The 27,131-nt window shown below is 35.8% G+C and overlaps 1 protein-coding gene across 5 annotated transcripts in view; it reads left to right on the top strand.

The window, feature by feature from the left end:
* Positions 1–27,131, top strand: part of RPS6KC1 (ribosomal protein S6 kinase C1) — a 218,048-nt gene that overhangs the window by 157,659 nt on the left and 33,258 nt on the right. For all 5 annotated transcript variants that reach the window (XM_059938198.1, XM_059938190.1, XM_059938204.1 and 2 more), the window contains 2 exons: positions 17,781–17,828; positions 19,048–19,180. In XM_059938198.1, coding sequence (XP_059794181.1) covers positions 17,781–17,828; positions 19,048–19,180 — 181 coding nt within the window. The remainder of the gene's footprint in view (positions 1–17,780; positions 17,829–19,047; positions 19,181–27,131) is intronic.

Here is a 27,131-nt window from a genome sequence, read left to right as displayed (position 1 = left end):
GTAATTTCTTCCAGAAGACAGAAGTGGAGGGAATTCTTCCTAACTCAATCTCAGAGGCCAGCGTTATCCTAACACCAAAACTAAAGATATTACTAGAAATGAAAACTGTAGACCAGTATCTCTCATGAACATAGATACAAAAATCCTAATCAAAATATTAGGAAATTGAATCTAATAATGTATAGAAAGAGCTATACACTATGACCAAGTGAGATTTATCCCATGTGTGCAAGGGTGGTTTAACATTTGAAAGCCAGTTAATGTAATCCAGCATATCAAAAGGCTAAAGAAGAAATCACATCATCATATCAATTGACTGAAAAAACATTTGACATAATTCAATACCCATTCATGATAAAAACTCTCAGCAAATTAGGAATAGAGGAAAACTTCCTCAACTTGGTAAAGAACATTTACAAAACTCCTATAGTTTGCATCATCCTTAATAGTGAGAAACTTGAAGTTTTCCCGCTAAGATCATGAACAAGGCAAGGATGTCCTCTCTCATCCCTCCTTTTCAACATCCTACTGGAAGTTCTCACTACTGCAGTAAGACAAGAAAAGAAAATAAAAATATGAAAATTGGAAAGGAAGAAAGAAAACTTCCTTTAAGGTGACATGATTGTCTATATAAAGAAAGCACAAAAAATCTCCTGAAACTAATAAACGATAATAGGAAGGCTGCAGTATACATGGTTAATGTATAAAAGCCAATCACTTTCTTATATATCAGCAGTGAATAAGGGGAATTTAAATTAAAAACACAATATGACTTACATCAGCACTTCCAAAAAATGAAATACTTAGATAGAAATCTAACAAAATATGTACAACATTATATGAGGAAAACTATAAAACTCTAATGAAAAAATTAAAGAAGAACTTAATAAATGGAGAGATATTCCATGTTCATGGATAGGATGCCTCATTATTGTCAAGATGTCAGTTCTTCCCAGCTTGATTTATACCTTTAGTGCAATCCCAGTCAAAATCACAGCAAGTTATTTTGTGGATGTTGAGAAAATGACTGTAAATTTTTTATAGAGGAACAGAAGTCCCAGAAAATCTAACACAATATTGAAGGAAAAGAACAAACTCAGGGAACTAATTCTACCTGAATTCATGATTTCTATAAAGCTATAGAAATGAAGACAGTGTGGGATTGGTGAAAGAATAGATAGATCAATGGAACAGAATAGAGAGTTCAGAAATAGATCTACATGAATATAGTCTAATGGTCTTTGATAAAGGAGTAAAGGCAATACCATGGAGAAAAGATAGTTGCTCCAACAAGTGGTACTGGAACACCACATCCAATGGACATTCACATGAAAAAAGGGGACCTAGACACAGACCTTACATCATTCAGAAAAATTAACTCAAAGTGGATCATAGACGTAAATGAAAACACAAAGTTATAAAGCTCCTGGAAGACAACGTAGGAGAAAATCTAGATGACCTTGGGCATGGCAGTGACTTTTTAGATATAACCAAAGGCGTGATCCATGAAAGAAATAATTGATAAGCTGGACTTCATTAAAATTAAAAACTTCTGCTCTGTGAAAGACACTGTCAAGATAATGAAGACAAGTTGTAGACTGGGAAGAATATTTGTAAAAGACATATATCATAAGGAATGTTACCCAGAATATACAAAGAGCTCTTAAAACCTAACAATAAGAAAATGCACAACCCAATTACAAAATGGGCCGAAGACCTTAACAGGAACCTCACCAAAGAAGATACACACACATATGGCAAATAAGCATATGAGAAGATGCTCCACATCATAGGTCATCAGGGAAGTGCAAACTAAAACAACAATGAGATACCACCACCTATCTATTAGACTGGCCAAAATCTGGAACACTGACAACACCAAATGCTGGCGAGGATGTGGAATAATAGGAACTCTCATTCGTTGCTGGTTGGGAGTGCAAAATGGTACAGCCACTTTGGAAGACAGTTTGACAGTTTCTTACCAAACTAAACATATTTTTACTATATAATCCAGAAGTCGTGCTCATTAGTTTTTTACCCAAATGAGTTGAAAACTTATATCTACACAAAAATCTACATGTGTATATTTATAACAGCTTTATTCATCATTTCCAAAACTTGGAAGCAACCAAGATGTCCTTCAGGAGATGAATGGATAAATAAACTGTGGTACATCTAGACAATGGAAAATTATTCAGTGCTTAAAAGAAATGAGCTATCAAGCCATGAAGACATGGAGGAACCTTAAATGTATATCACTAAGTGAAAGATACCAATCTGAAAAAGGTACATACTGTGTGATTGCAACTATATGACATTCTGGAAAAGGCAAAAAATTATGGAAAGAGTAAAATGATCAGTGATTGCAAGGAATTAGGAGGAGGGAGGAGGGATGAATAGGCAGAGACAGAATTTTGCGGGGCAGTGAAACTATTTTGCATGATATTATTATGGTGGATACGTGTTGGACATTTGTCAAAAACCATTGAACGTACAGCACCACGAGTGAACTCTAATATAAATTTTGGACTTTGGGTGATAATAGTGTGTCAGTGTAATAAGTTCATCGGTTTCAACAAATGTACCACTGGTGCAAGATGATCATAGAAGTGGAGGCTGTGGATGTTTGGGGGCAGGAGGTATATGGGAACTCTGTACTTTCTGCCTAATTTTGTTGTGAACCAAAAACTGCTTCAAGAAGATAAGGAATAGTAAACAATAGAGCTAGATTGTGCAGATAACATTAATAACCACAAACTTAATTTAAGGGAATGTAGTTTACCCATAGTTTTTATATAAGGAAACAAAATAGGCTTTGATTATAATTAATAATATCATCTTTAAGGAACCACATCTAATATACCTGTTTTTTTAAAACAAGGGACAACCACGTGTTTGATACACACGCACATGAGTTTTAGTTATGTGTCATAATGTTCAGTGTTTTAATATCTTATTCTGTCTCTATTGTTGAAATTCACATCTTAGTTATAATTAAGAGTATAAAATGAATTCTATGCTTGCAAAACCCTTTATCTGCGATATTAATGTTAATATATTGGGCTAATAGAGTATTTTTGTTCCAAAGAAGTCAAATTCTTTTTGTATTTAAAGTATGATTGTATAATATATAATATATTTGTATGGTCAGTTTTATAATAGGAGAACCTAAGTAATTTCAAAATAAAGGGACAAGTTTCATTTTACCTCCTAATGGCTTGGGGTATACAATCTCAGGGTTAGAAAGGACTTTAAGGTCATCTGACCCAGTGAATTACAGATCTTGTGGCCCATCTGTAGTGCCCCATTGAATGGCTGTTGAGCTTCAGGGCCTTTTATTTATTTATTAATTATTTTTTTCAGGGCCTTTTATTTATTAATTTAACAAACTTGTTTTGAATGCTACCATGTAGCAGGCACTGTGTTAGGTGCTATATAAGACATGGTTCTTCTCTTTAGTCTAGCAGGAGAGATATAGGTCAGTATGTAAATTCTAAAACAGCATGGAAGGGACTGTAAAGAAGTGTGAATAAAGACAGAGCTACTTAATGTCTCAGAGTCAGTCATTCCGTTTTACACAATTGAAACTCTTAGAAAGTCCTTTTTTCTCTTGAGCCGAATGCTGCCTCTTTAGTCCTTAGTACTGCCCTTCTCCAATAACCAGTTTTTAGATATTTCAACACAGTGTGTTGTCTTTCCAATTGATAGTGTTTTATGTTTGTTTCTTCTAGTTTTATTTTGCTTAAATTTGGCCTAACTTTCAATCTGTTGAAATATCTTTGGACTTTCCATGTACAAATTTTTGGTTTTTTCTTAGAGTTAATAAATTGCCTCGTTTCCCCCCATTTGCTTATTTTTTTCTCTGTCCCTATCATTATTTATTACTAAACTCTCTGATAAAACTTTAAAACGTCTCAATGCAGTCAGACACCTCAGATAGTACATTAGATCAGTGGTTTTCTCATAGTCTTTTCTCTTGGATTCCTTCCTTGTTCTGCTTACGTATGGATTGGTTTGTTCTCTTGGCCTTCTGCCTAGCTTTCCTCATCACACTTCCACTTCTTGTCACTGTGGGAATTCTCTTCCTCAGTCTTCTGTTGGGTTGGCCAAAAAGTTTGTTTGAGTTTTTCCATAAAAAACCCGAACAAACTTTTTGGCCAAACCAATATATTGCATTCCAATTCCCGACCCATTTTTTTTCTTCCTCCCTTTCTCTCGCTGGAGGCCTATAGGCTCTTCTCCCTGTCCCTACTGTTCTAAAATTTCACAGTGATTTGTTTGGTGGGATTTTTTTTTTTTTCATTTGTTGAGCTGGGCATTTGGTGACCTTCAATTTGGGTAATAATCCAGATGTTTTATTAGGAGACCTAATAATGTCAGTATCTATATGCCTTATCTTTTAGGCTATTTGGTTTTCTTAGAAAAGAACCTTTAAATCTCTTACCAAGGGATCTAGTATTAGACCAACCAGCATTCTGGGAGCCCAGTGGCTGAAGGAGGACTGATGTCCTCATCAATTTGGCATTTAGGTTTTCATATACTGCCCCTGTTTTCAGTAGCACTCTTCAGTCCCTCCTGTAGCTGTCTGTAGTATCTGTCTGATTCATTCTGTTTTCTGTCTTCTGAAACTTTTCCATCTTTTCTCATCTCCTCTCTTGTTTTCTTTGTAGTCATTATTATATAACTTTAAACATTTCTTTACTGTTATTTAATGCAGTTTCTCTAGGGGATAGTGATCTGTATTTCAGAGAATGTTAAATTTAACACATTGTGTAGTCCTCTCAGCTTCATGGCATCCATAATTTTGATCAACATGTCTTTGTTGACCTTTTTCAAGTTTTTAACAAATTTTTTTCAACAAAATAGGACAAAGAATCCTGCAGATGACATATAGCTAGAATAATTATTTCAGGTTGACCCAATACCTTCTGGGTACTGCTAGTTACAACTAACCCATCTTTCCCTCAGCTGTTTCAAATCAAAATTTAGGCATCCCAAGTTATTTGTAAGTTTAAAGATATACACTATTCTCTTTATCCCCCTTTTAAGACATACTGTTATTTGCCTCTAGTCTCATTTTCCTCTGGTTCATTATCAACACTGTTGCCAGAATAATTCATAAAACTGATGCTTTAGGAAAGTGATTTTTCTAAAATGAATAACTCTCTTGATTAAAAGTCTTTAATACCTTCACATAGAATTTTAGGATAATGTCCAAACTTCTTAGCTAAGCCTACAAAGACCTTTCCCAGACCACCTCAACATGCTGTCTTGGTTACAGCCCTGTGGAACTTGTAAGTTACACAAGGTGTCATGTTTTACACATGATGTACCCCTCTAACTGGAGTGACTTTACCTTTCCTTCTTCACTTAATTTGTCTCATTCTTAATTATTGTCTTCTTTTGGAAGGCTCCCTTGCTTACTTACCTCTACGGTCTAATGTAAATATCTTTTGCTGTGTCCTTTTAATGCCTTGAACCTATCTGTCATAGCATTCATCCATATTGTATGGTAGTTTTTGATATTATTTCTATGCCTCCTCCAACAAGCCTTCATATGCCTCAAATACCAAGTATTTTCCTCCTTCTTTCCTAAAAATTAACATTTTTATATATTTTGGTACAGTATTCACAGACATCTATTAGATAGAAAAGATAGTCTAAATCCTATGCAGAAGATATGTGTCTTTAGAGAATAAGCCTCTATAACATGTCAAACACCAGCTTGGTGACTATATCTTATTTAATTTCGTATTTTTAACATTTAGCATAGTGACTTAAAAACAGCAGATACTCAATATATATGTATTGAAAAAAATGAATGAATGAATGAATGATACCTCTCTACTCACATTATCTTAAAAATGGTAGGAACCATTTATTCTAATTGGCCTGCCTCCTCACCATTTCTCTCCAGGTCTTTTCCATTTCTGTTTTCCCATTTATTCATTCATTCATTCATTCAGCAAATATTTGTTGAGCTCCTGCTATATGTCAAGTGTGATAATAGCCACTGGAGATACAATGGTGAATAAAACACCTAATCTCTACCCTCTCAGAGTTTATAATTCAGTGGGAAATAGCAGTTACAATACAGTGTGAAACTGCTTTGGGTGAAGGAAGTACACTAGGGTATTGTGAGAACATGTAGGAGGGGTGCCTAGCTTGGGGCTCTCCAGAGGCTTCTTAGAAGCAAAGCAAAGACATGAGGAATGAGTAGGGTTTAGCTCCTAGAATAGTGTTTCAGGCTAAAGGAATTGTGGGAGACTCAGAGCATGCTTTCTTTCTAGCTTCTTCAACTCTTTGAATTCTTCCTTTTTTCCTTCCTGCCCACCTATGTTTAGTCCATTCTTCAAGACTTAAGCTGAAAGCTTATCTCCGCCTTGACTGTAATACTTGTCTTTCCTTTCTTTGAATTAACACAACTTAGCATTCAGTTGTGTATTATTTTAGCTTGTATGCCTTTAGTTGCCTTAAATATCTTGTTAACCTGTCCTAGAGGGCAGAAACTATAACTTATCCTTCTTCATTTTCTCTGATAATGCCTAACTAAATACAGTGCTGTCCATGCAGTAAGGATTTAACAAATGCTTGCTGAATAGTTATAAAGGGGACAAAAAGAGATAGTACATGTGTTTTAAGATTTCAAATACTCTGTGAGTCTGCACCTCAAAATATACTACACGTTCAGGATCAGAGCAAGAAGAGTAGTTTTGAAAACTGTCAAAACATTCATCCTCCTCCCTTTTTCACCGTCTCTTACAGAATACACCTGTAGATTGTTGGCGGGGAAATTGTTGCAGTCGATGAAATTGTCAATTTGAGAATGAGTGTTGTGTCTTTGTGTTTCATATATGCTTTAAAATATTTTGGAATTTTTTAGAACATCAACACATTGTATTCTTCTACTAAATAAAATTTCTAGTCATATTAAAACGTTGTTAAATTTTGGCCAGTACCAGAATTTCAACTCCATCTGCTACAAAACTCATTTAAAACACTTAAAAGTAATAACATTTAAAGCTTTCTTGCCCTTGAAGCGTTTTCTTCCGAATTGGAATCAGGCTATCTCTGACATTGGCAACTTAGTTGGATATGTATTGATTGACTTGAAGATGTAGCCTCTGTGTCCGTCTGTTATCCTTATGATAGCATTTACTGAGTACACACTGCACCAATTTTGAACACTATATAAAAACTATGTGGACATATTTGCTGCTCTTTAGGGACTTATTTCAGTTTCCAGGGCCTATAAATTTATTTGAGCATATTTATGGAACACACTTAGCAGCAGAATGAAAATATTAAACCAGAGTATGAATGGACGTAGTTTATATCAGCACCAGAGTATTAGGTGTTTCTAGCAAATGCAAATAAGAAGGATCTAAAGCTAAATACAGTGGACTATACTTATAATTGAATTAATTTTCATCTAAATTTAACAGTGTCAAGTCATTATCCCAAGTGAACTTCAGAATTCAAACCAAAGAAACAGAACAAATGGTTTCATTATGGTATTGAATGACATAAACTGAACTTGGGCCTATAAACCCAGAACTTCAGAGTTTTTACCTCTCTTTAGCATAATCTCTTTGTGGCCTTGGGCAAGTTGCTTTGCAGAAACAGAAAACAGACAATCAAAATGAGGATGACAAAGGTGTAGAGATCTAGCTTTTAAAGCATTTGGATCTGAGAAGAGCCTCCTAAGTGGATGTTTTTCCTAGCTCTTCAGCATTTCTGTTTTAAACTTGATTTCTCTGTTTTTTATATTCTGCCTTCTGCTATATTTATATCCTGTTTTCTTACAAAGACACACCATGTCCTTTGGAAGCATGTTTTATGAAGTAATAGATGTATAGGCCTAGGATTTGAAAAATTATACAAAGTAAAACTCTTTTTTCATATATATAAAAAAGACATTTCTGTGATAGCTTTATTGTTCACTAAATCATTAACCTCACATCCTAGTATGAGACATCATTGAGGAATGGCTCACATTCATTGACATTTGGCTAACAGGAATATGAGATTTAAAATTCATATTTGTGGTTGAAATAATTACTCCCTGGATTATTTTCTGGAGAATCACATGTATTTTGCATTGCCCTAGGGCAGGACTAGATTTAGCTATTCGCCTAAGGATAAATAATCCAGGTGTTGGCCAAGTGACTTTCAGAGAAACATTTTTTTTTTAAGATTTTTTTTTTTTTTTGATGTGGACCATTTTTAAAGTCTTTATTGAATTTGTTACAATATTGCTTCTGTTTTTATGTTTTGGTTTTTTGGCCACAAGGCATGTGGGAGCTCAGCTCCCCAACCAGGGATCGAACCCGCACCCCCTGCACTGGAAGGTGAAGTCTTAACCACTGGACCGCCAGGGAAGTCCTGAGGAACATCTTTAAAATCCTTTTTATCTTTTCTGATCCTGATAAAACAATCTTTGCCAACCATATTTCAATGCCCCTTGGAGGAATGAAACAATGTGGGAATGACTGGCCTTTGAATTTTGAGTAAATTACTTGTATTTGCACATCTCTTTTAGCACCACCAAAATATGCTTATTTTCTTTTTTTAACGTTATGATTCATAATATATTCATAACATCTTGGAAGATAAAGTTACTTTGGTAACATTTACTCTACTTTTAGCTATCACAATGACAAACTGTGATCTTTTAAAAAATCATCACGATTATTATTGAAGTTGCTAAGTATACAGAGGCATGAATTGTGTTCCCGTGGAACATACACTCACAACAGTATTGTATTTGATTATAGAAACTGTAGATAGTTGTGCTTAACAGGTTGTATTCAATTTAAATAGAGGTCAGGACAAATGGGCTTTGTTATGACAGTTCTTAGGGTACATGAATGTTTAATAATGCCCTAGTTTTAAATTAATGTATAACTAATTCGCTGTGGAAGCTTGGAAGAATTTTTAAAAATCAGGATTAAGATTAGAATGAATGCAAACTAAATGTATCTGCTGCCATTTTAAAATCAAGAATTAAAAGATGCTTTATATATTCTAAAAAATACTTTCTATATTGCTTTTCTTCTAACTACATTTAAGATACCAAAAAAACTAACCCAGGAATCAAAGATGATGTATAAGAAAATTTCATATAAGTGCATTTCTTTTAAGATGAATATATAGCCAGGTTCTTGAGATTCTCTGTTTGTAGTAATTTAAAAGACACCGCAGTATTTTGTTTCTACATGAGGTACTGTGGTGAATATAATCATTACCTTAAATAAATGACATTTTTGAGTAGCCAGAAATCAGGATTTTTAATTGCTATTTTATAAAACCTCATCTCAAAGTGCATTTACCTTGGGTAACATTTGGATTGTGGATATGATGGTACACAGAAAACAAACCTTTCAAACCAACGTACCTTATTTTATGACAACCTAAAAAATATATATACCTTTATTATTATTTCATAGACTGAACACGCCTTCAATTTATATTTCATTTTATTTATTGTATGCTTGCTTTGTATAAAATTATAGGGGATTTAAAAAAACTAGCCACCTCTCCCCTTTTTTTAAAGGAAAAATCATCACATTTACTTAAGTAAATTCCATTAGAGGTAGTATTTCTCTTGTCTTTTTGTTCAGCCACTAGAGTCCCTTGTGACCTTGGGTATGTGTTCTAAGAGGTGACTGATGGTTCGTGATGTTCTGAATTTTCTAGTAGCTTGCCTGTTGCCTGCCTCTAGGTTTGTCATCACCCTTATGCTGACTTACGCGGTATTCCTTCAGTCTCTTATCTCCAGGCTTTGATGCATATGTTCTGAAGGTGGCCACAGTGACTTTGGGTAGCAGCAGATGGTGAACCTTCAGGCTGCCACCGGCTATACTGGTGTTAAGTTGGAAAGTTAACGTTTGATGAAGAATCAGTAGTGCATATGAAAGAGCTTTCGCTGCTGAAATATCTTTTAATTAAAAAATTAGCATACTCAAACCTTTGTAAATGTCTGGGCATTTAAAGAAATCTAAAATTAGTTGTTTTCTTATACAGGAATTCGTTATTTACCACCAGCTTAGATTTGTGTTGCTTGCTAGTCCTACTGTGGTTCTTTTCCCCTGCCCCTGCCCCAATATGCTTGTAGTTAAGGCAGATAAAAGAATTAGGTAAACTGAACTGGGACGTTTTTGGGAGTTAAATGTGTTTGGACAAACATTTAAAGTATATATATATATAATTTTACATTTCCTTATTTTATTATTATTTTTAACATCTTTATTGGAGTATAATTGCTTTACAATGGTGTGTAAAGTATATTTTGATTTATGGTAATTTGGAATTTAATAATTGGAAAGAAATGTGGATCTTACGTACTACATCCATACAATCCTAGTAGATTAGTTCTGTTGTTCCTACCTTTGAAGATATTTCTAGGTTATATAGAAGCGTAAAGGACTTAACCCGCTTCAAAAGATATTTCTCCTTGCTCTAAGTTGGTCCGTGATGTTTTGGCTTTGCTATCAGTCCACAAAGCAGTACCCTTTTTGATTGTTTGTTCACTTAGTTCATGACATTGTGCTATGTTGGAAGTTCTAGCACAAATAAAGCACTGGTAAGACTCCAAATAATTTTTTTCTGTTCCCTTTACATCACAGGGGTACCTTTTACGCTTTGCTGAAAATAGATTCTTGAGTGTAGTAAATGAAAATGTCCTTTAGGATAGAGTTGTAAGTATCCATGTCAAATTTTACTTTTCATACTTCAGTTCTTATCAGTGAAACAACTTTTGTGAGCATATGACCATTAAGAACAGATTGATTTCATGGCATAACAGGTGAGAAGTTCCTCTACACAGTCTGTTCATGCTGATGCGCCTGATGCTGCAGCTTCTCATGGACAGAAGTGGTAGGCTGAGTATCTTTTGCTTTTGGAGTTGCTGGGCAATGGTACAGGGAACATTGATTGCTAGCCTTCTGATGTCAAAGAAAGAGAAAGTTAGACCCCAGTGGGGAGAATTGTTGGTATTAAAGGTCACCTAGTACTCTTTGTTTTCTGGTAGTTAAATTTTTTATAAGATTGTCTCATGAGCATAAGGTATGGAATTAATAATCAACAGTAGAAATACATTTTGAATATTCTAAGCATATAAAATGAGATGGGTTTTAGCAATAAATATAAATAAATAACATTTGATTATCATCATGTGGTATTGACAGAGAGAGCAAAGGTTTAGTGCTTTAGGTTTGTTGTTCAAAACCATTTCTACAGAAGAATAACATTACTAGCTCCTATAATGCTGCCAAGATGAGTTTAGTTAATAACTCATCTAATAATGGTCAAGTTAAGTGTGGACTTTTTTAAAAAAGAGAGTACAGTAAGTATAATCTTATTTATCTGGAACTATGTTGAAAAAGACTCTCTAACTTGTGGAATTGGGCTTCTCTGTTTTCTCTGGCTTCTTTATTATGTTGATCCCGTTCTTTTCTGGTATGTTTGTTTATGTGTGAATTCCCAGCAGTATAACTTGCACAATTGAAGTCCATTTAGATGACATCCGGTCAACACGAATGGTACTGTGACACTGTTAAGGGAAACGCTGTTTGTCTGGTATGGCTATCTCTGTAAGCTTTTCTTAAACATTAAAAAAAACACTTTTATTAATTGTTCTGGAGTCCTGTGAAGTAACTGGCACCAAAGTAGAGATAGATATTCCCTCAGATAACCCAGGTAGTCTTTCTTTTTAAAGGAATTGGAGTTGAATTTACTTTTAGAGACTTACAGACTTTGAATGTCAACCTTTAAATTAAGTATCTAAAAAAATTAAAAAATGGGTGGCCCATAATCTTCACTGAAGGGAACTATCCATGATTCCTCACCACAATCATAGTGTCTTTATTGCTATTTGTCTCTTTTCTTTTCTCCAAATTTATTTTTCATATGCTTAAAAAAACCTCATCATTTGATACTTTTGATATATTCCGCAACCTCTGCTATCTTTCCAGAGGTGGTACCTAGTTAAATATTGGGCCTTCCCCATTCTAGTTAACAAAATTGACTTATAATCAATTGGAGCTTTTCCTGCTACTGTTGCGAAAGAAGAGTAGGCAAGTCTCATTGTGCTGGTGGAGTTGAGGAGCAGATGAGGCTAATCCTGAAGGGATAAGTTGTCTGTTTTTTGTGTTTTTTTTCCCAGTTAGGAGCAGTGATTCTGTATATTACCACGGGCAAAGATGAAGTAATCTCTCCTGTTAGACCATATGCTAATATAGTGCTGATAAGTAAGTGTGAAAAATGAAAGGGAAAAATACATTAATTGTATTCTTTCAATAAGGTATGCTATCCAAGATAATTATTTCATGACAGGTTTAGTTATAGTACTTGTTTTATCATGAAATAAAAGATGGTTTTAGGAGTCTTTTATTGGAAAGACAGTTGTATCAAATTAGTACCAAATTAGATTTTTGTCTTTATAAAGGTGAGCAAACCCATGAAGCAGTTTTTAAATTGATATGTTCTAGTCCACAAATGAACGAATTCTGTTTGAGGGTTAAAGAAGCTATTATTTTGTCCTTTATGCTGACAGCTTCATTACAGATCGGCCTACTGTTGGCATTAAAAAAATGTTTGGCTCCTTATGATCTTTGTGCGTGCAACTATAATATTAATGCAGCGCCGTAGCACTGTTCATTAAGAAATGACTCTAAATGAGGTTGAAGCGTGTAAATTTGGAAAGATACAGATGTTAAATGCAGTCGTTTCTCTTTGTATACAGCCGTATGGCTAATAATTTCCAAGTGGCTAAAGCTCTTGTTAGCAGGAGTGCTGGTGTGTTAAGAATGGCTCTATAAATAACTTAAAGAACTGAAGTTGAAGGTGCTTCTTTTAAAGACTACTGTTAACTAAACATTATTGCCAAACAGATGGAAAGCATTCACCAGCCTGATGTTTTTAGGTCTAATTATATTATCACCAGCCCTGTACGGCTCAGTTGAAGAGGTGTATCCAGAGGCCAATTTATAATCATTTAGCCAACACCTGTTTGGGAGAAATTGACAGTCAAAGGGCACATTTGAAAAAAATCACATATGTTCTTGTGTTTATTGCCTCAATGTGAACATTGTCTAGTTGCAGACAAACTTGATAGGAGAAGAAAGTAAATGTAAACAAAGCAGCCCTTCTCAGCCATGTTTATCGATCTTAATTTGGCCTTTTTATCTGATCCACTTCATGCTTCATGGCTATGTGAGACCAGCAAAGAGATATCACTCCTGATTTATGCAGGTACATTCTGTTCAGTCGATTAAGAAGTTTCTGGTAGAAAAAAGTTCTTTGCTTTGTGCAGCTTCCTTACCTTTTACCTAGTGAAACGTTTTCTATTTCACATAGAAGTATGTTATTTAAATTAGGATTGAAATCTGATGAATAGCTTAAAAGAGTCGCAACTTGATGTGAAAACAGATGAGATTTAAGGAATACTGAATGTCTTCACGGACTCAGTAGATGTTTATTGAGCCCTCCTTTACAGAGGTGTGCCCCCTTTTGCACTCATGATATGTTAATTTAACTGTCAAGGTTCAAGTTCTTTGGATGTGCTTCCATGCCTAGGAGGTTCAAGATTGGTGGTGAATATAGCTCCGAGGGAAATTATGGGCAAATAGGTCTACCCTCTCTGAAAATAGTTCAAACCTGATGATCCTACTAACTCTTTCATTTTAGTGTTTTTCCTTCTTGTGACATACTTCTCTTTGGAAAGACATGTATATGTTGCCTCCATTTTCCTATCACCCATTACTAACTCAGAGTAGTTGGCTTCTGTCCCCACCAGTTGACTGCATAATGTAGTATTGAAAGCTATCAGTGACTTCCTAACTGCCTTAGGCAGTAGTCCCTTCTTAGTCCTCATTCTTCATGGCTTCTCTTTGTTGTTTGGCACAGGTGATTACTCTCATTTTAAGCGTTCTCTTTTCCTGATGTCTGAACCACTATATTTTCTGGGGTTTTTGGTGTATTTCTCACTGTACTTTTGGTTGTTATTGTGTTATATACCCTCGATATTCCAGCTATGTGTACACAGACATAAATAGTATAGTTTAGCAGTTAAAGAGGAAGAGCCCTGGAGCCAGATTGCTGGGTTTAAATTTCACCTCTAGCACCTCTTAGCTTTGTGAGCATGGGCAGGTTAACAGTTTTATGTTTGTTTTCTCCTCTGTAATATTGGTTAATAAAAGTATACCTACCTTGGAACGTCCCTGGCTGTTCAGTGGTTAAGACTGCGCTTCCACTGCAAGGGGCGCGGGTTCGATTCCTGCTTGGGCAACTAAGATCCCACATGCCGTGTGGCGTGGCCAAAAAGGAAGAAAGAAAAGTATACCTACCTCATTGGATTGTTGAATGAATTATGTGATTTAATTCCTTAAACCCCATCACAGTGCCTGCTATAAAGTGAGCATTCCATTGGGGTACTTCCTCATGTCTTTAGCTGTTATTTTTATGGAGATTGCTCAGTTACTGTACATCTTTAGTCCTGACTTATTTTCTAAGCTCCATTCCCAAATTGCTGTCTACCTTCCAAACTTTTACACCTAAATTCATTCACATATGTTTATTGAACAATTACTGTGGGAGACGGATAGGTTATGTGTTGGAGGAAGTACAATTTCTGCCCTGTATTAGCTTTCTATCGCTGCATTACAAATTACCACAAACTTCGCAGCTTGAAACAACTAAATTTATTATGTCAAAGTTCTTTGGATCAGAGGTCTGACATGGGTTGCATTGGGCTAAAATCAAGGTGCTGGCAGGGCTGCATTCCTTACTGGAGACTCTGGGAGAAAATCCACTTTCAAGCTCATTCAGGTTGTTGGCTGAATTCTTTTCTTTGTGGTTGTAGGACTGTGGTTGCTGGCTCTCAGCCAAGGGTTGGTCTTTGTTCCTAGAAGCTGCCTGCTCCTTCTCATGCTTACTGTGAGCTCCTAGAGGGCTCTTTCCAGTGCTTACATGTGGACCTCTGTATCCAGCAACAACACGTCCCTCTCATACTTCGAATCCCTCTGATTTCCCCTTCTGCCGTATCATTTTTGTACTGTCCAGTTCTGGACAGAGACAGTTCTCTAAGGGGTCATGTGATTTGATTAAGCCCAGTCAGATATCCAGGGTAATCTGTTTTAAGGTCTGTACCCTAATTACATCTGCAGAGTCTTTTTTGCCGGTAATATAACATATTCACAAGTTATGGAGATTAAGATATGAGTGTCTTTGGTGACTGTTATTCTGCTTACAACATGCTGATAAAAAGCTTGAAATCTGGTTGGGATATAGACAAGTGACCAAATAAAACCAAACTGAAGAGGCTGGTACCATATACAGTGGGAGAACAAAGGAAGAAAAGTGTCAGTAATATTTGAGCTGAATATGGAAAGAAAGTGCTTCTTTGATAAGGGGCTGGGTGAACATTTCAGGGAGAAGAAGCAATAATAGTGATAGCAATAATAGTAATAACTGGCTGTACCAAATAATTTTAAAGATTATCTCACTGAAATTCTCACAAATGGTAGATACTATTATTATCTACCGTTATAGCTTCTACAGATGAAGTTATAGTATCTTCACATGTGGAGTAGGAATGGTAAAACTATCTTATTGGGTAATTGAAAGAATTAACAATGATTACACATGACTAAAACATAGCACATATTAAACACTTAAAACATGGTAGGCGAAAGAGAGTAGAAGGTGGAGGAGAGAAATACTTAGGAGGTAGAATTGACTGGACTTGGTCACTGATTATGAAGGTGGGGGGCAGGGGAGAATTCACGGAGACTTAGGGAGCTTTTTGATTTGGGGCGTTCCATGGGTGGTGGTATTATTCAATATGGTAAGAGGTGAAGCGGAGTTTTGTTTTAGTTTTAGTGGGGACAGGGCTTTGGGAAGAGGAAGGGATGAGTTTAGGAGGTATCGGTGGGAATATTCAATTGAAATTAAATGGAGTTAAATAGTTTAGGTCAAGCACTCAGAAGAGGGGTCAAAGATGAAGTTGTCACTATTACTTCAAATTCATCAGGTCTTAAACGGGTTCCTCTTTGTAACTCCCGTTTCTTCTCACCATTCTTTTATTTATTTATTTATGTATTTATTTATGTATGTATTTATTTAACATCATTATTGAGGTATAATTGCTTTACATTGTTGTATTAGTTGCTGCTGTATAACAAAGTGAATCAGCTATATGTATACATATATCTCCATATCCCCTCCCTCTTGTGTCTCCCTCCCATCCTCCTTATCCCACCCCTCTAGGTGGTCACAAAGCACCGAGCTGATCTCCCTGTGCTATGTGGCTGGCTGCTTCCCACTAGCTATCTATTTTACATTTGGTAGTGTATATATGTCCATGCCACTCTCTCACTTTGTCTCAGCTTCCCTTTCCCCCTCCCCATGTCCTCAAGTCCATTCTCTGTGTCTGCGTCTTTATTCCTGTCCTGACCCTAGGTTCTTCAGAACACTTTTTTTTTTTTTTTTTAGATTCTATATATATATATTAGCATATGGTATTTGTTTTTCTCTTTCTGACCATTCTTTTATTTTTCTAAGCTTAATATCTTCTTTTACCGTCGACTCCCAGCTCTCTGGAGGGGGTGGGGAAAAAAAGCCCTGTTTACAGTGTTTGCAGATTTCTGTGGTGTAAATTCTCCCGCGATGGCCCATTTCGGACTCCGGCTGCTTTTGTGCAGCAACGGCCGAGTTGAATAGCTGCAACGGCGGAGTTGAATAGCTGCAACAGAGACCGTGTGGGCCTGCAAAACCTTAAATATTTATTACCTGCATCTTTCCTGGAAAAGTTTGCCAACCTCTGCTATAGTGTCTCCAAAATGATAAGATTAACATAATATAAAATATATAATATAAATATTAAAATGTTTATAAAATATAAACTATAAATATAAATATAAATATGGTAGCATAATCCCGTATCTCTATTCACTCTTTTTTTCACCAGGATGGGTGCAGGGGGAGTGGATAGTTTGAGGGGGCAATGTGTGAGATTATGAGGGGTCTTGAGGTCATTGTTTTGGATGTGTGCTTTTTCTCTGAATGAGAAGTGACATGATATAACTTATGTTTTTGAAAGAAAACCCTGCCTGCTATTTTGAGAATAGACCATAGGGCAGCAAAGATGGAAGGAGAGAAATCTTTTGGGACACCATTGTTATAATCCAGGTAAATCTTTGTTTCATTCAGGGTAATAGCTGTGGAAGTGGTGAGGTGAGTTCAGATTCTGGATACAATTTGAAGATAGAGCTGGCAGGATTTGCTGATGGGAAAAGAGGAGTTAAGGATGAGTCCAGGATGGAGAAGTAGCACCAGAAGGGTGCCTTGGGTTAGAGCCTGGGTTATTGAGATCACATTGTAGCAAGTTGCTACATTAGAGGTTTTAGGAAGAAAACTGAGACTTCAATTTCTGTAAAAAAAAATTTTTTTTAACTTTTTTTAAACCATATATGTTTCATGAGGAAAAGTTCTTTTTCTAAAGTAATTCTTCCTTTTAAGAAATATATTTTAAAATAAATTTAGGAAAATGTAGTAGTGTTTCTAAAATATGGCGTTTTTAGAAAGGAAACACACTTTTAGATAAGACTGTTTTAATCCTGTGATTTGGCGACTTAAAAAAAAAATCTATTCGGAAATTAACAATTTTGGCAGAGTCAATTTCAGCACTTCCCCCAAACCTTTAAAGTATAGTTTCAAAAAGTTATGAGTTCATGTTTCATTGTATTGTAAAGAGATTATTACTTATGTCTTTTATGTAGGTTTTACTTGTAATGGACACAAGGACAGAACAAACATTCATTCTAAAAGTAAGTAGAATTTTTCTGTTTAATGAATTTAGAAATTTATTTTCAAACTATGCTTCTGAAAGAAAATATTTAATTTTTTTCTGGGTGTTTGAATGTTCTTTTATGTTTGCAGTGATCTGTATTTTACTTTGTGTCCTTCCATCACAGTGGATAAATACTCTATAGCATACATTTAAAAAGAGGCTTAGGTTATAGAGTATGGAGGAAATAATTTGGATAAGTTGAAGACTCATTTTATGCTGTTTAAATGTATAGTGTATAATTTAAATACACCTCTAGTACATTTTGCATAGTATGTGAAGACCACACGCAATCATACCTTTGATTATGATTATAGTTCCTAAGAGCTGAAATTTTGCCTTAAAGTCTTTGTTGCAGGTATTTGGGAAAGTGTTATCTACATCCCTGGCCCTGTCTTTTTTCTAAATTCAATTTTGATTCTCTGTATTACTCAATTTGTAATTAAATGAATAAAGGAAGAAAACCCCCTCAATTTTGTAATTTCAAAATCATATTTGAAGTGGACTGTGATAGTACATATTCTAAAAGTATCCTAATTTAAGCATTTCCACAGCATCCAGAATTAATGAATTTCAGATTAGTTTTATATTTTTCTGATATTTTTTCTTTTACTTATCAGCATGGCAGTTGGTCACATTGACATATACTGAAATAAATTTATTTTTATGAGTATACTTTATCACTGGCATTTTCTCAGATTTTTAAACCAGGATATGACAGCAGAAACTACACATACCTTGTTCCTTTGGAGAAAACTTAAAATGATCTTTGTACTTTTTTGGAATAGAATTTTAAAACTGCCCGTTTAATCTAGGATTGCCTTTTGTGTCTCAGGAATTTGAATTGATCTCACGATGTCTCCTGCTTTAAAGATATACATAAGTAAAATAAAACTTAAGAAAAGGTCATAGAGAAATAACTGTGTGTCATCCTGATGACTTAGTTTGAGAGCATCTCTAATAAAAACACTGACCCACGTAATTGATTTTAATGGCAGCTTTGTGGCATCTTCCGTTCTCTGGATTCATGCCAGATGCCATCAGCAGAGCCTCCAGGGACTGAGGGGCATAGAGCAGCAGATGAGTGGTTTCTCTGAAGCCCAGGGTAACTCGGATAGATTAGTTTGGTTGATAAACACAGAGCACAGCAGGCTCCAAAGGCAACGGAGGGTACAACTGACCTTTTTGTTCTCTGTCAGGGTCTAAGGAAAAGCAGTGAATACAGCAGGAACAGAAAGACCATCATCCCCCGCTGTGTGCCCAACATGGTGTGTCTGCACAAGTACATCATTTCTGAGGAGTCGGTATTTCTTGTGCTGCAGCATGCGGAAGGTTGGTTTGTAGTTTAAATTGTTTGTGGAGTGAAGAATGTCACCTGCTTGGCTTTTTAGTTTCTATAATGTCCTTCTTACTTCTGTCATTACTTGAGCGGATAAAACATAGGAAACACGTGTGAGAAATTGTTTCCTTATTCCTCTGCTCTCCCTCCCTAGTTGGAGTTGTGAGGGAGAATGAAAGCCCAGGCGAGAAGCAGATTTCATTTGAACTGTAGTAACATTCTTAGATATACTTAACTACTTACTCACTCCTAGGATTGGTCCAATATGATGAGAACTTTAATGCGAATGTGTGCTAAGAGAACTAAGTTTTATTTTAGGGATTTCTCTTGTTTTCTGCTGAGAAGATACACTAATGTTAGATGACAAAATGAAGAGCATCCCCTGAAGAATTAATTAATTACCTCCTTTTTTAGAAGGCATAGGTATTTGCTTAACATTTGACATTACCTAGTTATTCTGATCTGGGTTTTTACGAATACAGCCATTGGCATCACATATGGGTACAAAGCAAAGGCACAGTGCTCTGCCTTCAAACTGTGAAATTTCAGCTCTTAGTAAAGGGAACAGGTGGCAAAAAAATACTATATTTTGGTTTGTTTTTGCCCTTTAACACCTAAATTTAAATACATAGTCTTTTATGTAGAATGAACACAGCATATAAATATTAATCCACAAAATAAATATTGCCTTTTGGCTTTTGAGAGGTGTTCTTAAAATAGTAAAGAAAATTAAATTATTTTCCGTATTTCATGAAGGTGTTGTTATTATTTTAACATTACTGAGAATAAAGAACTACTGTGCTTTAGTAACAGGCATAACATTTGAATTGAATGCATTTTCCCAGGAAAATGAGTCATTGCTTTGTGGAATGAGGTCTCGTATGATAACTAATGTAAGATTTTTGGCGGGGGCAATAAACTATTAATATTGTTTATTATGAAGTACAGCACAAGATGACTACAGATGGAGGGAAGACCTCCATATGTAGTATTTGATAGGAAATTCAGAAGGGGCTCCATGGTCTCTCAGGTATTAAGAGAGTTAATTGCGTGTGTGAATTGGATAACTAATTCACCTTTGTTCAGATATTATAGACAGCTTTTATCCGAGGATACCAGTGCATTACAGACATTATTGAATTAGAGGTCATGTCATCTGATAGCGAAATACAGCCACCTCTGGTGTGGAACAAAATAACTTGCGTAGTAATAATCCATAATAATTTAGAACAAGGTCAGTAGGATGAATGTAATTATAGTCAATATTCTATTACCCAGTGTGGATTACTCATGTTGGAGATTATCTGTGGCAAATTTTCAATCCTAGTGTACCTCTGCTATTTGCAGCTTCTTCTTCCTGTTTTTCCTTTTCCTTCTCCAGATACAATACTTCATTTTTTCTTGGGCCATCTTCTCACCGTCTCTTATACTTCCCAAAGCTGATATTTCAACTGATTTTACTTTGCTACTATAGAAAATGTTTATAATATGCTTTAAAGCCATAGACATGTGGCTTTCAAATTTTCCACTGTTTTAGATTATCTTTACCAAGTCTCTTTCCTTTATTGTTGACCATGCCTGACTTTGAATGGTTACGTGACCATAGAATTTGTCCTGGATTATTTAAACTTGGGGGGGTGGGCAGGAATATCTTTCGACTACTCATTTCAGGTGTTTATTGTTTAATTTTAAGAAGATTTTATAATACAAATATATTGGATTATGGTGTAAATAGGGACTCTGGATTCATTAAATATTCAGCAAATTTATTGAGCATGTACTATCTATTAGGCTTTCTTTTAGGTGAACAAAACAGGAAAAGAGTCTGACTTTTTGAAACTTACATTCTTCTTGTGGAGAGTCAAACAGAAAAACAAAAGCGTGATAATATTGGCTAATAATAGGGACCATACTCATCTTTAACACAGAGAGCTCTAATCGAGAATGACTGGGGGACTACTTTAGACTAGTCAAGGAAGCCTGCTCTAAGAAGGTGACATTTAAGAGGAGTTCTGAATGACAAAAGAAATAACCGTTTGGATGTAAGGGGGAAACCCATTCTAGGTATAGGGATCAGTGTAAGAAATCGAAGGCAAAAAGAAACTTGCAATGTTTGATGAACAAGAAAGGAGACCATTCAGTTGGAGTCTGGTAGGTGAAGGCAGTGGTGGTAGATGAAGCTATTGGAGAAGCAGGCAGGAGCATGGTAAGGGCTTTGGCTTTCATTCAAGTGCATTGGGAGACCATTGGACATTTTAAGCAGTGACGATGTCTGATCTACATTTAAGAAAATCACTCTGACTGTTGTATGTGGAATGGATTATAGAAAGGCAAGAGGAGAAGCAATGAAGGGTAATAAAGTAGTCTGGGCAAGAGATGATGATGGCATGGCCTTCTGGGTTACTTGTGGAGTTGCTCTGAGGGTAGTCAGTGGGACCTGGGATGGATTTGAAGTTAGGGAGAGAAGAATCTAGGATAATTTCCTGGATTTGGCATGAGCAGTCAAGTGAACTGGCTGATGGACAGTGTGTTATCTTTTTACATGTCAGTGGTACTTTCTTTGTTACCTCTGTGAATTAGGAGGTTGTGCATATATCATAAAAACATCACTTTCATATACGTGAATAGCTATTACTGAAAAAGTAAACACTGAAGAATTGTTTTCTCCATAATATGAATCCTTGAATATTTATGATTTGGGCTTTAACTTCCCTTTGCTTAACAGAACTCTTCATGATTCACATGAGTCTCTTGGACTAATTTTCGTAACATTTTTAATTCATTCATTTAGAAATATATGGAGTGCTCTCTGGGATACAGGCTTAGTTCTAACATGGCAGTGAGCAAAATAAAGACTCTGCCCACGTGGAGCTTGCAGTATAGAGGCAGAACAGACAATAAGCAAATATATAAGTAAATATATGAGGGAATGCCAGAAGGGTGAGTTGGGGGTTGTTATTTTATATAGAGTGGTCTACCTTATTAAGAAGGAGACATTTGGCCAATGACCTGAGGGAAATGAGAGAGGGAGCAGATGTGGACATGGGAGGGAAGAGTATCTTGGCAAGAGGGAACAAGTACATAGGCCTGGAGGCAAGAGTGTATTTGCTGTACAAGAAACAGCAAGGTCAAGTGTGGCTGGAGCAGAATGGGAAGAGTGGTGGGAAATGGTATCAGAGAAGTGGGGAGGCAGGTGGGCAGATCTGGCGTGGTCTTCTAGGCCACTTTAAGAACATAGTTTTTATTCTGAATGGATAGGAAGACCCTGGGGGATATTGAGCAGAGTAGTGGCAAGGTAGGGATTACTCTGGTTGCTTGGTGGGAAATAGAATCTAGGAGGGCAAAGGCAAAAGCAGAGAGATCAGTTTGGAGGTTGTTGCAGCACTCCAGGTGAAATCGACGCTGGCTTCCACAAAGCATTAGTGGTGGAGGTGGTGAGAAATGCTTATTAGATTCTGAATGCATTCTGAAGGTAGAACTGACATGATTCTGCCTTGTATGACTCCATGGTTTTGGGCTTAAATAACTGAAAGAATGGTTTCCATTTACTAAGATGAGGAAAACTGTGGGAGGAGTAGATTTAGAGGGAAAAACCAGAGATTCATTGTTGGACATGTGAGTTTGAGATGCTTATTAAATTTCCAGGTGGTGTCGAGTAGGCAGTTGGATATGCCAGACAGGATTTTAGGAGAGAGGTTTAAAATGTTTATTGTTCCTATTAATGGATTTCTTATTTTAACTCTGTTTGAAGAAGAAAAGGTAGGAGAAACAAATGTATTCAGTCAATATGTGCTATGTGTGTTATTAAAACTTTAAGTTCCTAAGATTAAGGATTATGATTCATCATATATATATATATATATATATACACATATACATATACATATATATATATCCCAGCATTTATAGGAATGCTTGGTACATAGAAGGTGCTCAGTGTATAATTGCTCAATACTGACTAAGAAAAGATGAATGACTAGGTTACAAGAAAGTGATTGGAAAAGCTTCCAAGCAGATGGGTGGGGGATGGGAAAGAGTTTCTCCTCAAGTTAAGAGGGGACCAAAGGGATGAAATGATTCTCTTTTTATTAACTAGTTTTAAAAAAAAATTATAAAACTAATATAGAAAGAAATTCATACTAGATGGAAGTATATAAAGTAGAAATAAAAATTCTTCCTCGTTATTCACTTTAATGCCCATTTCTATTCTCTAGAAATAGGGTGAACGTTTCCAGAAATTTCCTGTGTATATAAACATATACTTCTCCCCCATACCTGTCTGATTTTTTAAAAAAATATTTATTTATTTTTATTTATTTGGTTGCGTGGGGTCTTAGCTGCGGCAGGCAGACTCCTTAGTTGCAGCATGCAGGCTCCTTAGTAGCAGCTCCAGGGCTCCTTAGTTGCAGTTTGCCAGCTCCTTAGTTGCGTTGTGTGGGCTCCTTAGTTGTGGCACATGAACCCTCAGCCGCGGCACGCACATCGGATCTAGTTCCCTGACCAGCGATCGAACTGGCGCCCCCTGCATTGGGAGCACGGAGTCCTATCCACTGTGCCACCAGGAACGTCCCTGATTTTTAAAAGCATAAATGGATTTTACATATTGTTCTGTAGCTTGCTTTTCCCCCCACCCTAACAGTGTACTTTGGACATCTTTCCTTATCAGTACATATAGGTGTCCACTGAGAGAGGCAGTATAGTACAGTGATTAAAAAGAAGGCTCTTAGGGCTTCCCTGGTAACGCAGTGGTTAAGAATTCACCTGCCAGTGCTGGGGATATGGGTTCGAGCCCTGGTCCGGGAAGATCCCACATGCCGCGGAGTAACTAAACCCGTGCGCCACAACTACTGAAGCCCGCATGCCTAGAGCCTGTGCTCCGCAACAAGAGAAGCCAAGGCAATGAGAAACCCATGCACCGCAACGAAGAGTAGCCCCTGCTCGCACAGCTAGAGAAAGCCCGTGCACAGCAACAACGAAGACCCAATGCAGCCAAAAATAAATAAATAATTAAATAAAAATTAAGGGGAAAAAAAAGAAGGATCTTAGAGCCAGACTATGTTAGCTTGAAGGCTGGCTCACAATTTACTAGTTGTGTGACCTTGGGCAAATTATTTAGCCTTTCTATACCTCTGTTTCCTTATTTGTAAAACAGGGATAATAAGAAGTACATAATAATTATGTAATTAACTGTAATAATTACATAGGGTAGATGTGAGGGTAGACGTGAAGATTAAATAGTTGGTATATGTAAAGCAGTTATAATAGTGCCTAGTACATGGTAAACACTAAGTGTTTGCAATATTTCTGTTTGTTTATTTTTGAATAGATACAAGGTATTTGGTTGTGCAGATTTACCATAATTGATTTAAGTAGTCCCCTGTCTACTATTGTTTAAATTGTTTCCAGTACTTGTCCCTATATATGTGCATTTTTGTTTTATTTTGTTTTGTTTTGAGAATTATTTGTAAGACAAATTTCTTGAAGTAGAATTGCTGGGTCAAAAGATGATTTTTGATCATGGGTCCATCAATATTTTATCATATGTATTAAATTAAAATTCCAGTTCTGGTCAAGTAAATTGAAAAAATTTTCTTTGTAATCCTGCAGAAAACCAATAGATGAAAATCTAAAGAGAGACAAAAAGAGTTTTTATTAAACCTTATGGATTGCTATTTTCATAGCTTAAAGTAGCTAATATATGCAATTTTATGTGCTTCAACAGGGCTTAGAAAAGTGTCATTTATATTCTTAGAGTATTAAAAATTATAAATATTTTAGATATTTTCTATTTATATTTTGTGATTTAGCAATAACAGGAATTTTTTAGGTTAATATTATTAATGTTACAATAATAATGTTGACATTTGTGTAAGTTTGTGTATTAGGCCTGATCTTAACTCTGTAGAAAGTAGAACTCAGCTTCTGTGGAAAGAAACTTCATGGGAATTTTGTATTTTTGTAAGTTATGTGGTTTTCATGATTTTGTAATTGAAAAAAGTATATCACAGGACCAAATTTTTGTTTCTATAGCTCCACATTGAGCATTAAATCTAACTTGGCCCCCAAAAAGGAATGGAAAGAGCTAAAACAGTTTTTTTTCCTCTCTTGAAAATGCACAGTTTTTATACTTCACATTAGAGTACTTTTTTAGGCTAGTAACAAATTTCCATAAAGAAAATGCCAACAATTACATTAAAATTTTTTAATCTAATAATGAAAAGAATGGAATTAAATAAGATGCCATGTTTGATTAATCAAATTGGTAAACTTGCTAATATCCAATATAGGTAAGATGCTATGAAGATGGCACTAATACACGTTGCTTGTAGGAGTGGATTCTGGTACAGCTTTTCTATAAAGCAATTTAATGACACATATCAGAAGCATTAAAGATATTTATACTTCCTGACCTAGCACTTTCATTTCTGGTATTGTGTCCTGATGAAATAATCAGAGGTGTTAAGTATTTGTAAGCTAAAGTATACATTATTTTAATTCTAATAGTAAAAGACTAGAAGCAACTTAGATGTTCAACAATAGAGGAACATTTAAACACACCATATCTATCTATCTTATGGATATGCTATATAGCCTTTCAAGTTCATATTCTCATGAAATTAGAAAATGTTTTGTTTTGTTTTTTAAAATCACTCCACTTCAGTTTGTTTATTTATTTATTTATTTATTTACTTACTTATTTATGGCTGTGTTGGGTCTTCGTTTCTGTGCGAGGGCTTTCTCCAGTTGTGGCAAGCAGGGTCCACTCTTCATCGCAGTGCGCGGGCCTCTCATTATCGCGGCCTCTCTTGTTGCGGAGCACAGGCTCCAGACGCGCAGGCTCAGTAATTGTGGCTCACGGACCCAGTTGCTCCGTGGCATGTGGGATCCTCCGAGACCAGGGCTCGAACCCATGTCCCCTGCATTAGCAGGCAGATTCTCAACCACTGCGCCACCAGGGAAGCCCTAGAAAATGTTTATGATAAGATGTTAGTTGTGAAAAGTCAGAAGATAAATAGTCTAATGGTTAATAGTGTTTATGGGTGATATATATATTCTGATTTTTTTGCTGTTCTGTGTCCTTTTCTATATTAAATTTTTAAAAAATAATAGAACCATGTATCTGTTTTAGAATAAGAAGAAAGTATGACCAAAAATAATGACATTTTTAATTTGTATAAACTTTTCCTTGAAAGGTTTTCAAAAAATTTGTAAAGATGTCATCTTTTTATAATTCAATTTAATAAATATTTAATTCCTATTATTTTACATGCTAGACAGAATCCTCTCCTTGCAGTTATGAAGACCCTGCAGTATGGTAAAAGACCTAATGAAAGCATAAAAGTAATATTAGTATGAAATAGAATGTTGTAAATGTCATAAGAGGGATGAAGTGATACAGAGGATTCTTGAGAAGATAGGAGTTGTATACAGTGAGGGTATGTAAAAAAAACTGATAAAAGAAAACAAATTCTGAAGGACCTTCAAGAATGGGTAGGATTTTGGCAAGCAGATATTGGCGAAACTAATAAGAAAGACAATTCTAAGTGGTAGGTATAGTTTGAGCAAAAGCCCAGCATGGGTTATATGTGGAGAAATTCTATTCAGGTGAAATGTGTGATGAGTTGAGGGAGAGGAACAAATTATGGGTTGATACTGTATTACTAAGGGTCCAAATGCCTATATGGAGTTGGTGCATTGTTCAATAGGTGGGCAGGGTGGGGGTAGGGTTTGGGTTCTTGGAGAAATGACATGATAAGATCTGTGCTAAAATGGAAGATTACTTGGGCAGCAGTTAGTATGATAGAGTGATACAGGAAGGACTGAAAGTACTGGTCTAGTTGTATCTATAACGTTATTCCAAGAAACACAGAGTGGTCAAAGGAATTAAAAGAAGAGGAAGACTGTGGGAAACATGGGTAGATCTTATAGGACTTGGAAACTTGT

This window comes from Balaenoptera ricei, chromosome 1 (assembly GCF_028023285.1).
Source record: "Balaenoptera ricei isolate mBalRic1 chromosome 1, mBalRic1.hap2, whole genome shotgun sequence".
NCBI lineage: Eukaryota > Metazoa > Chordata > Mammalia > Artiodactyla > Balaenopteridae > Balaenoptera > Balaenoptera ricei.
Note: the sequence above shows the minus strand (reverse complement) of the source record. Positions and strands in the feature narration are given on the sequence as shown.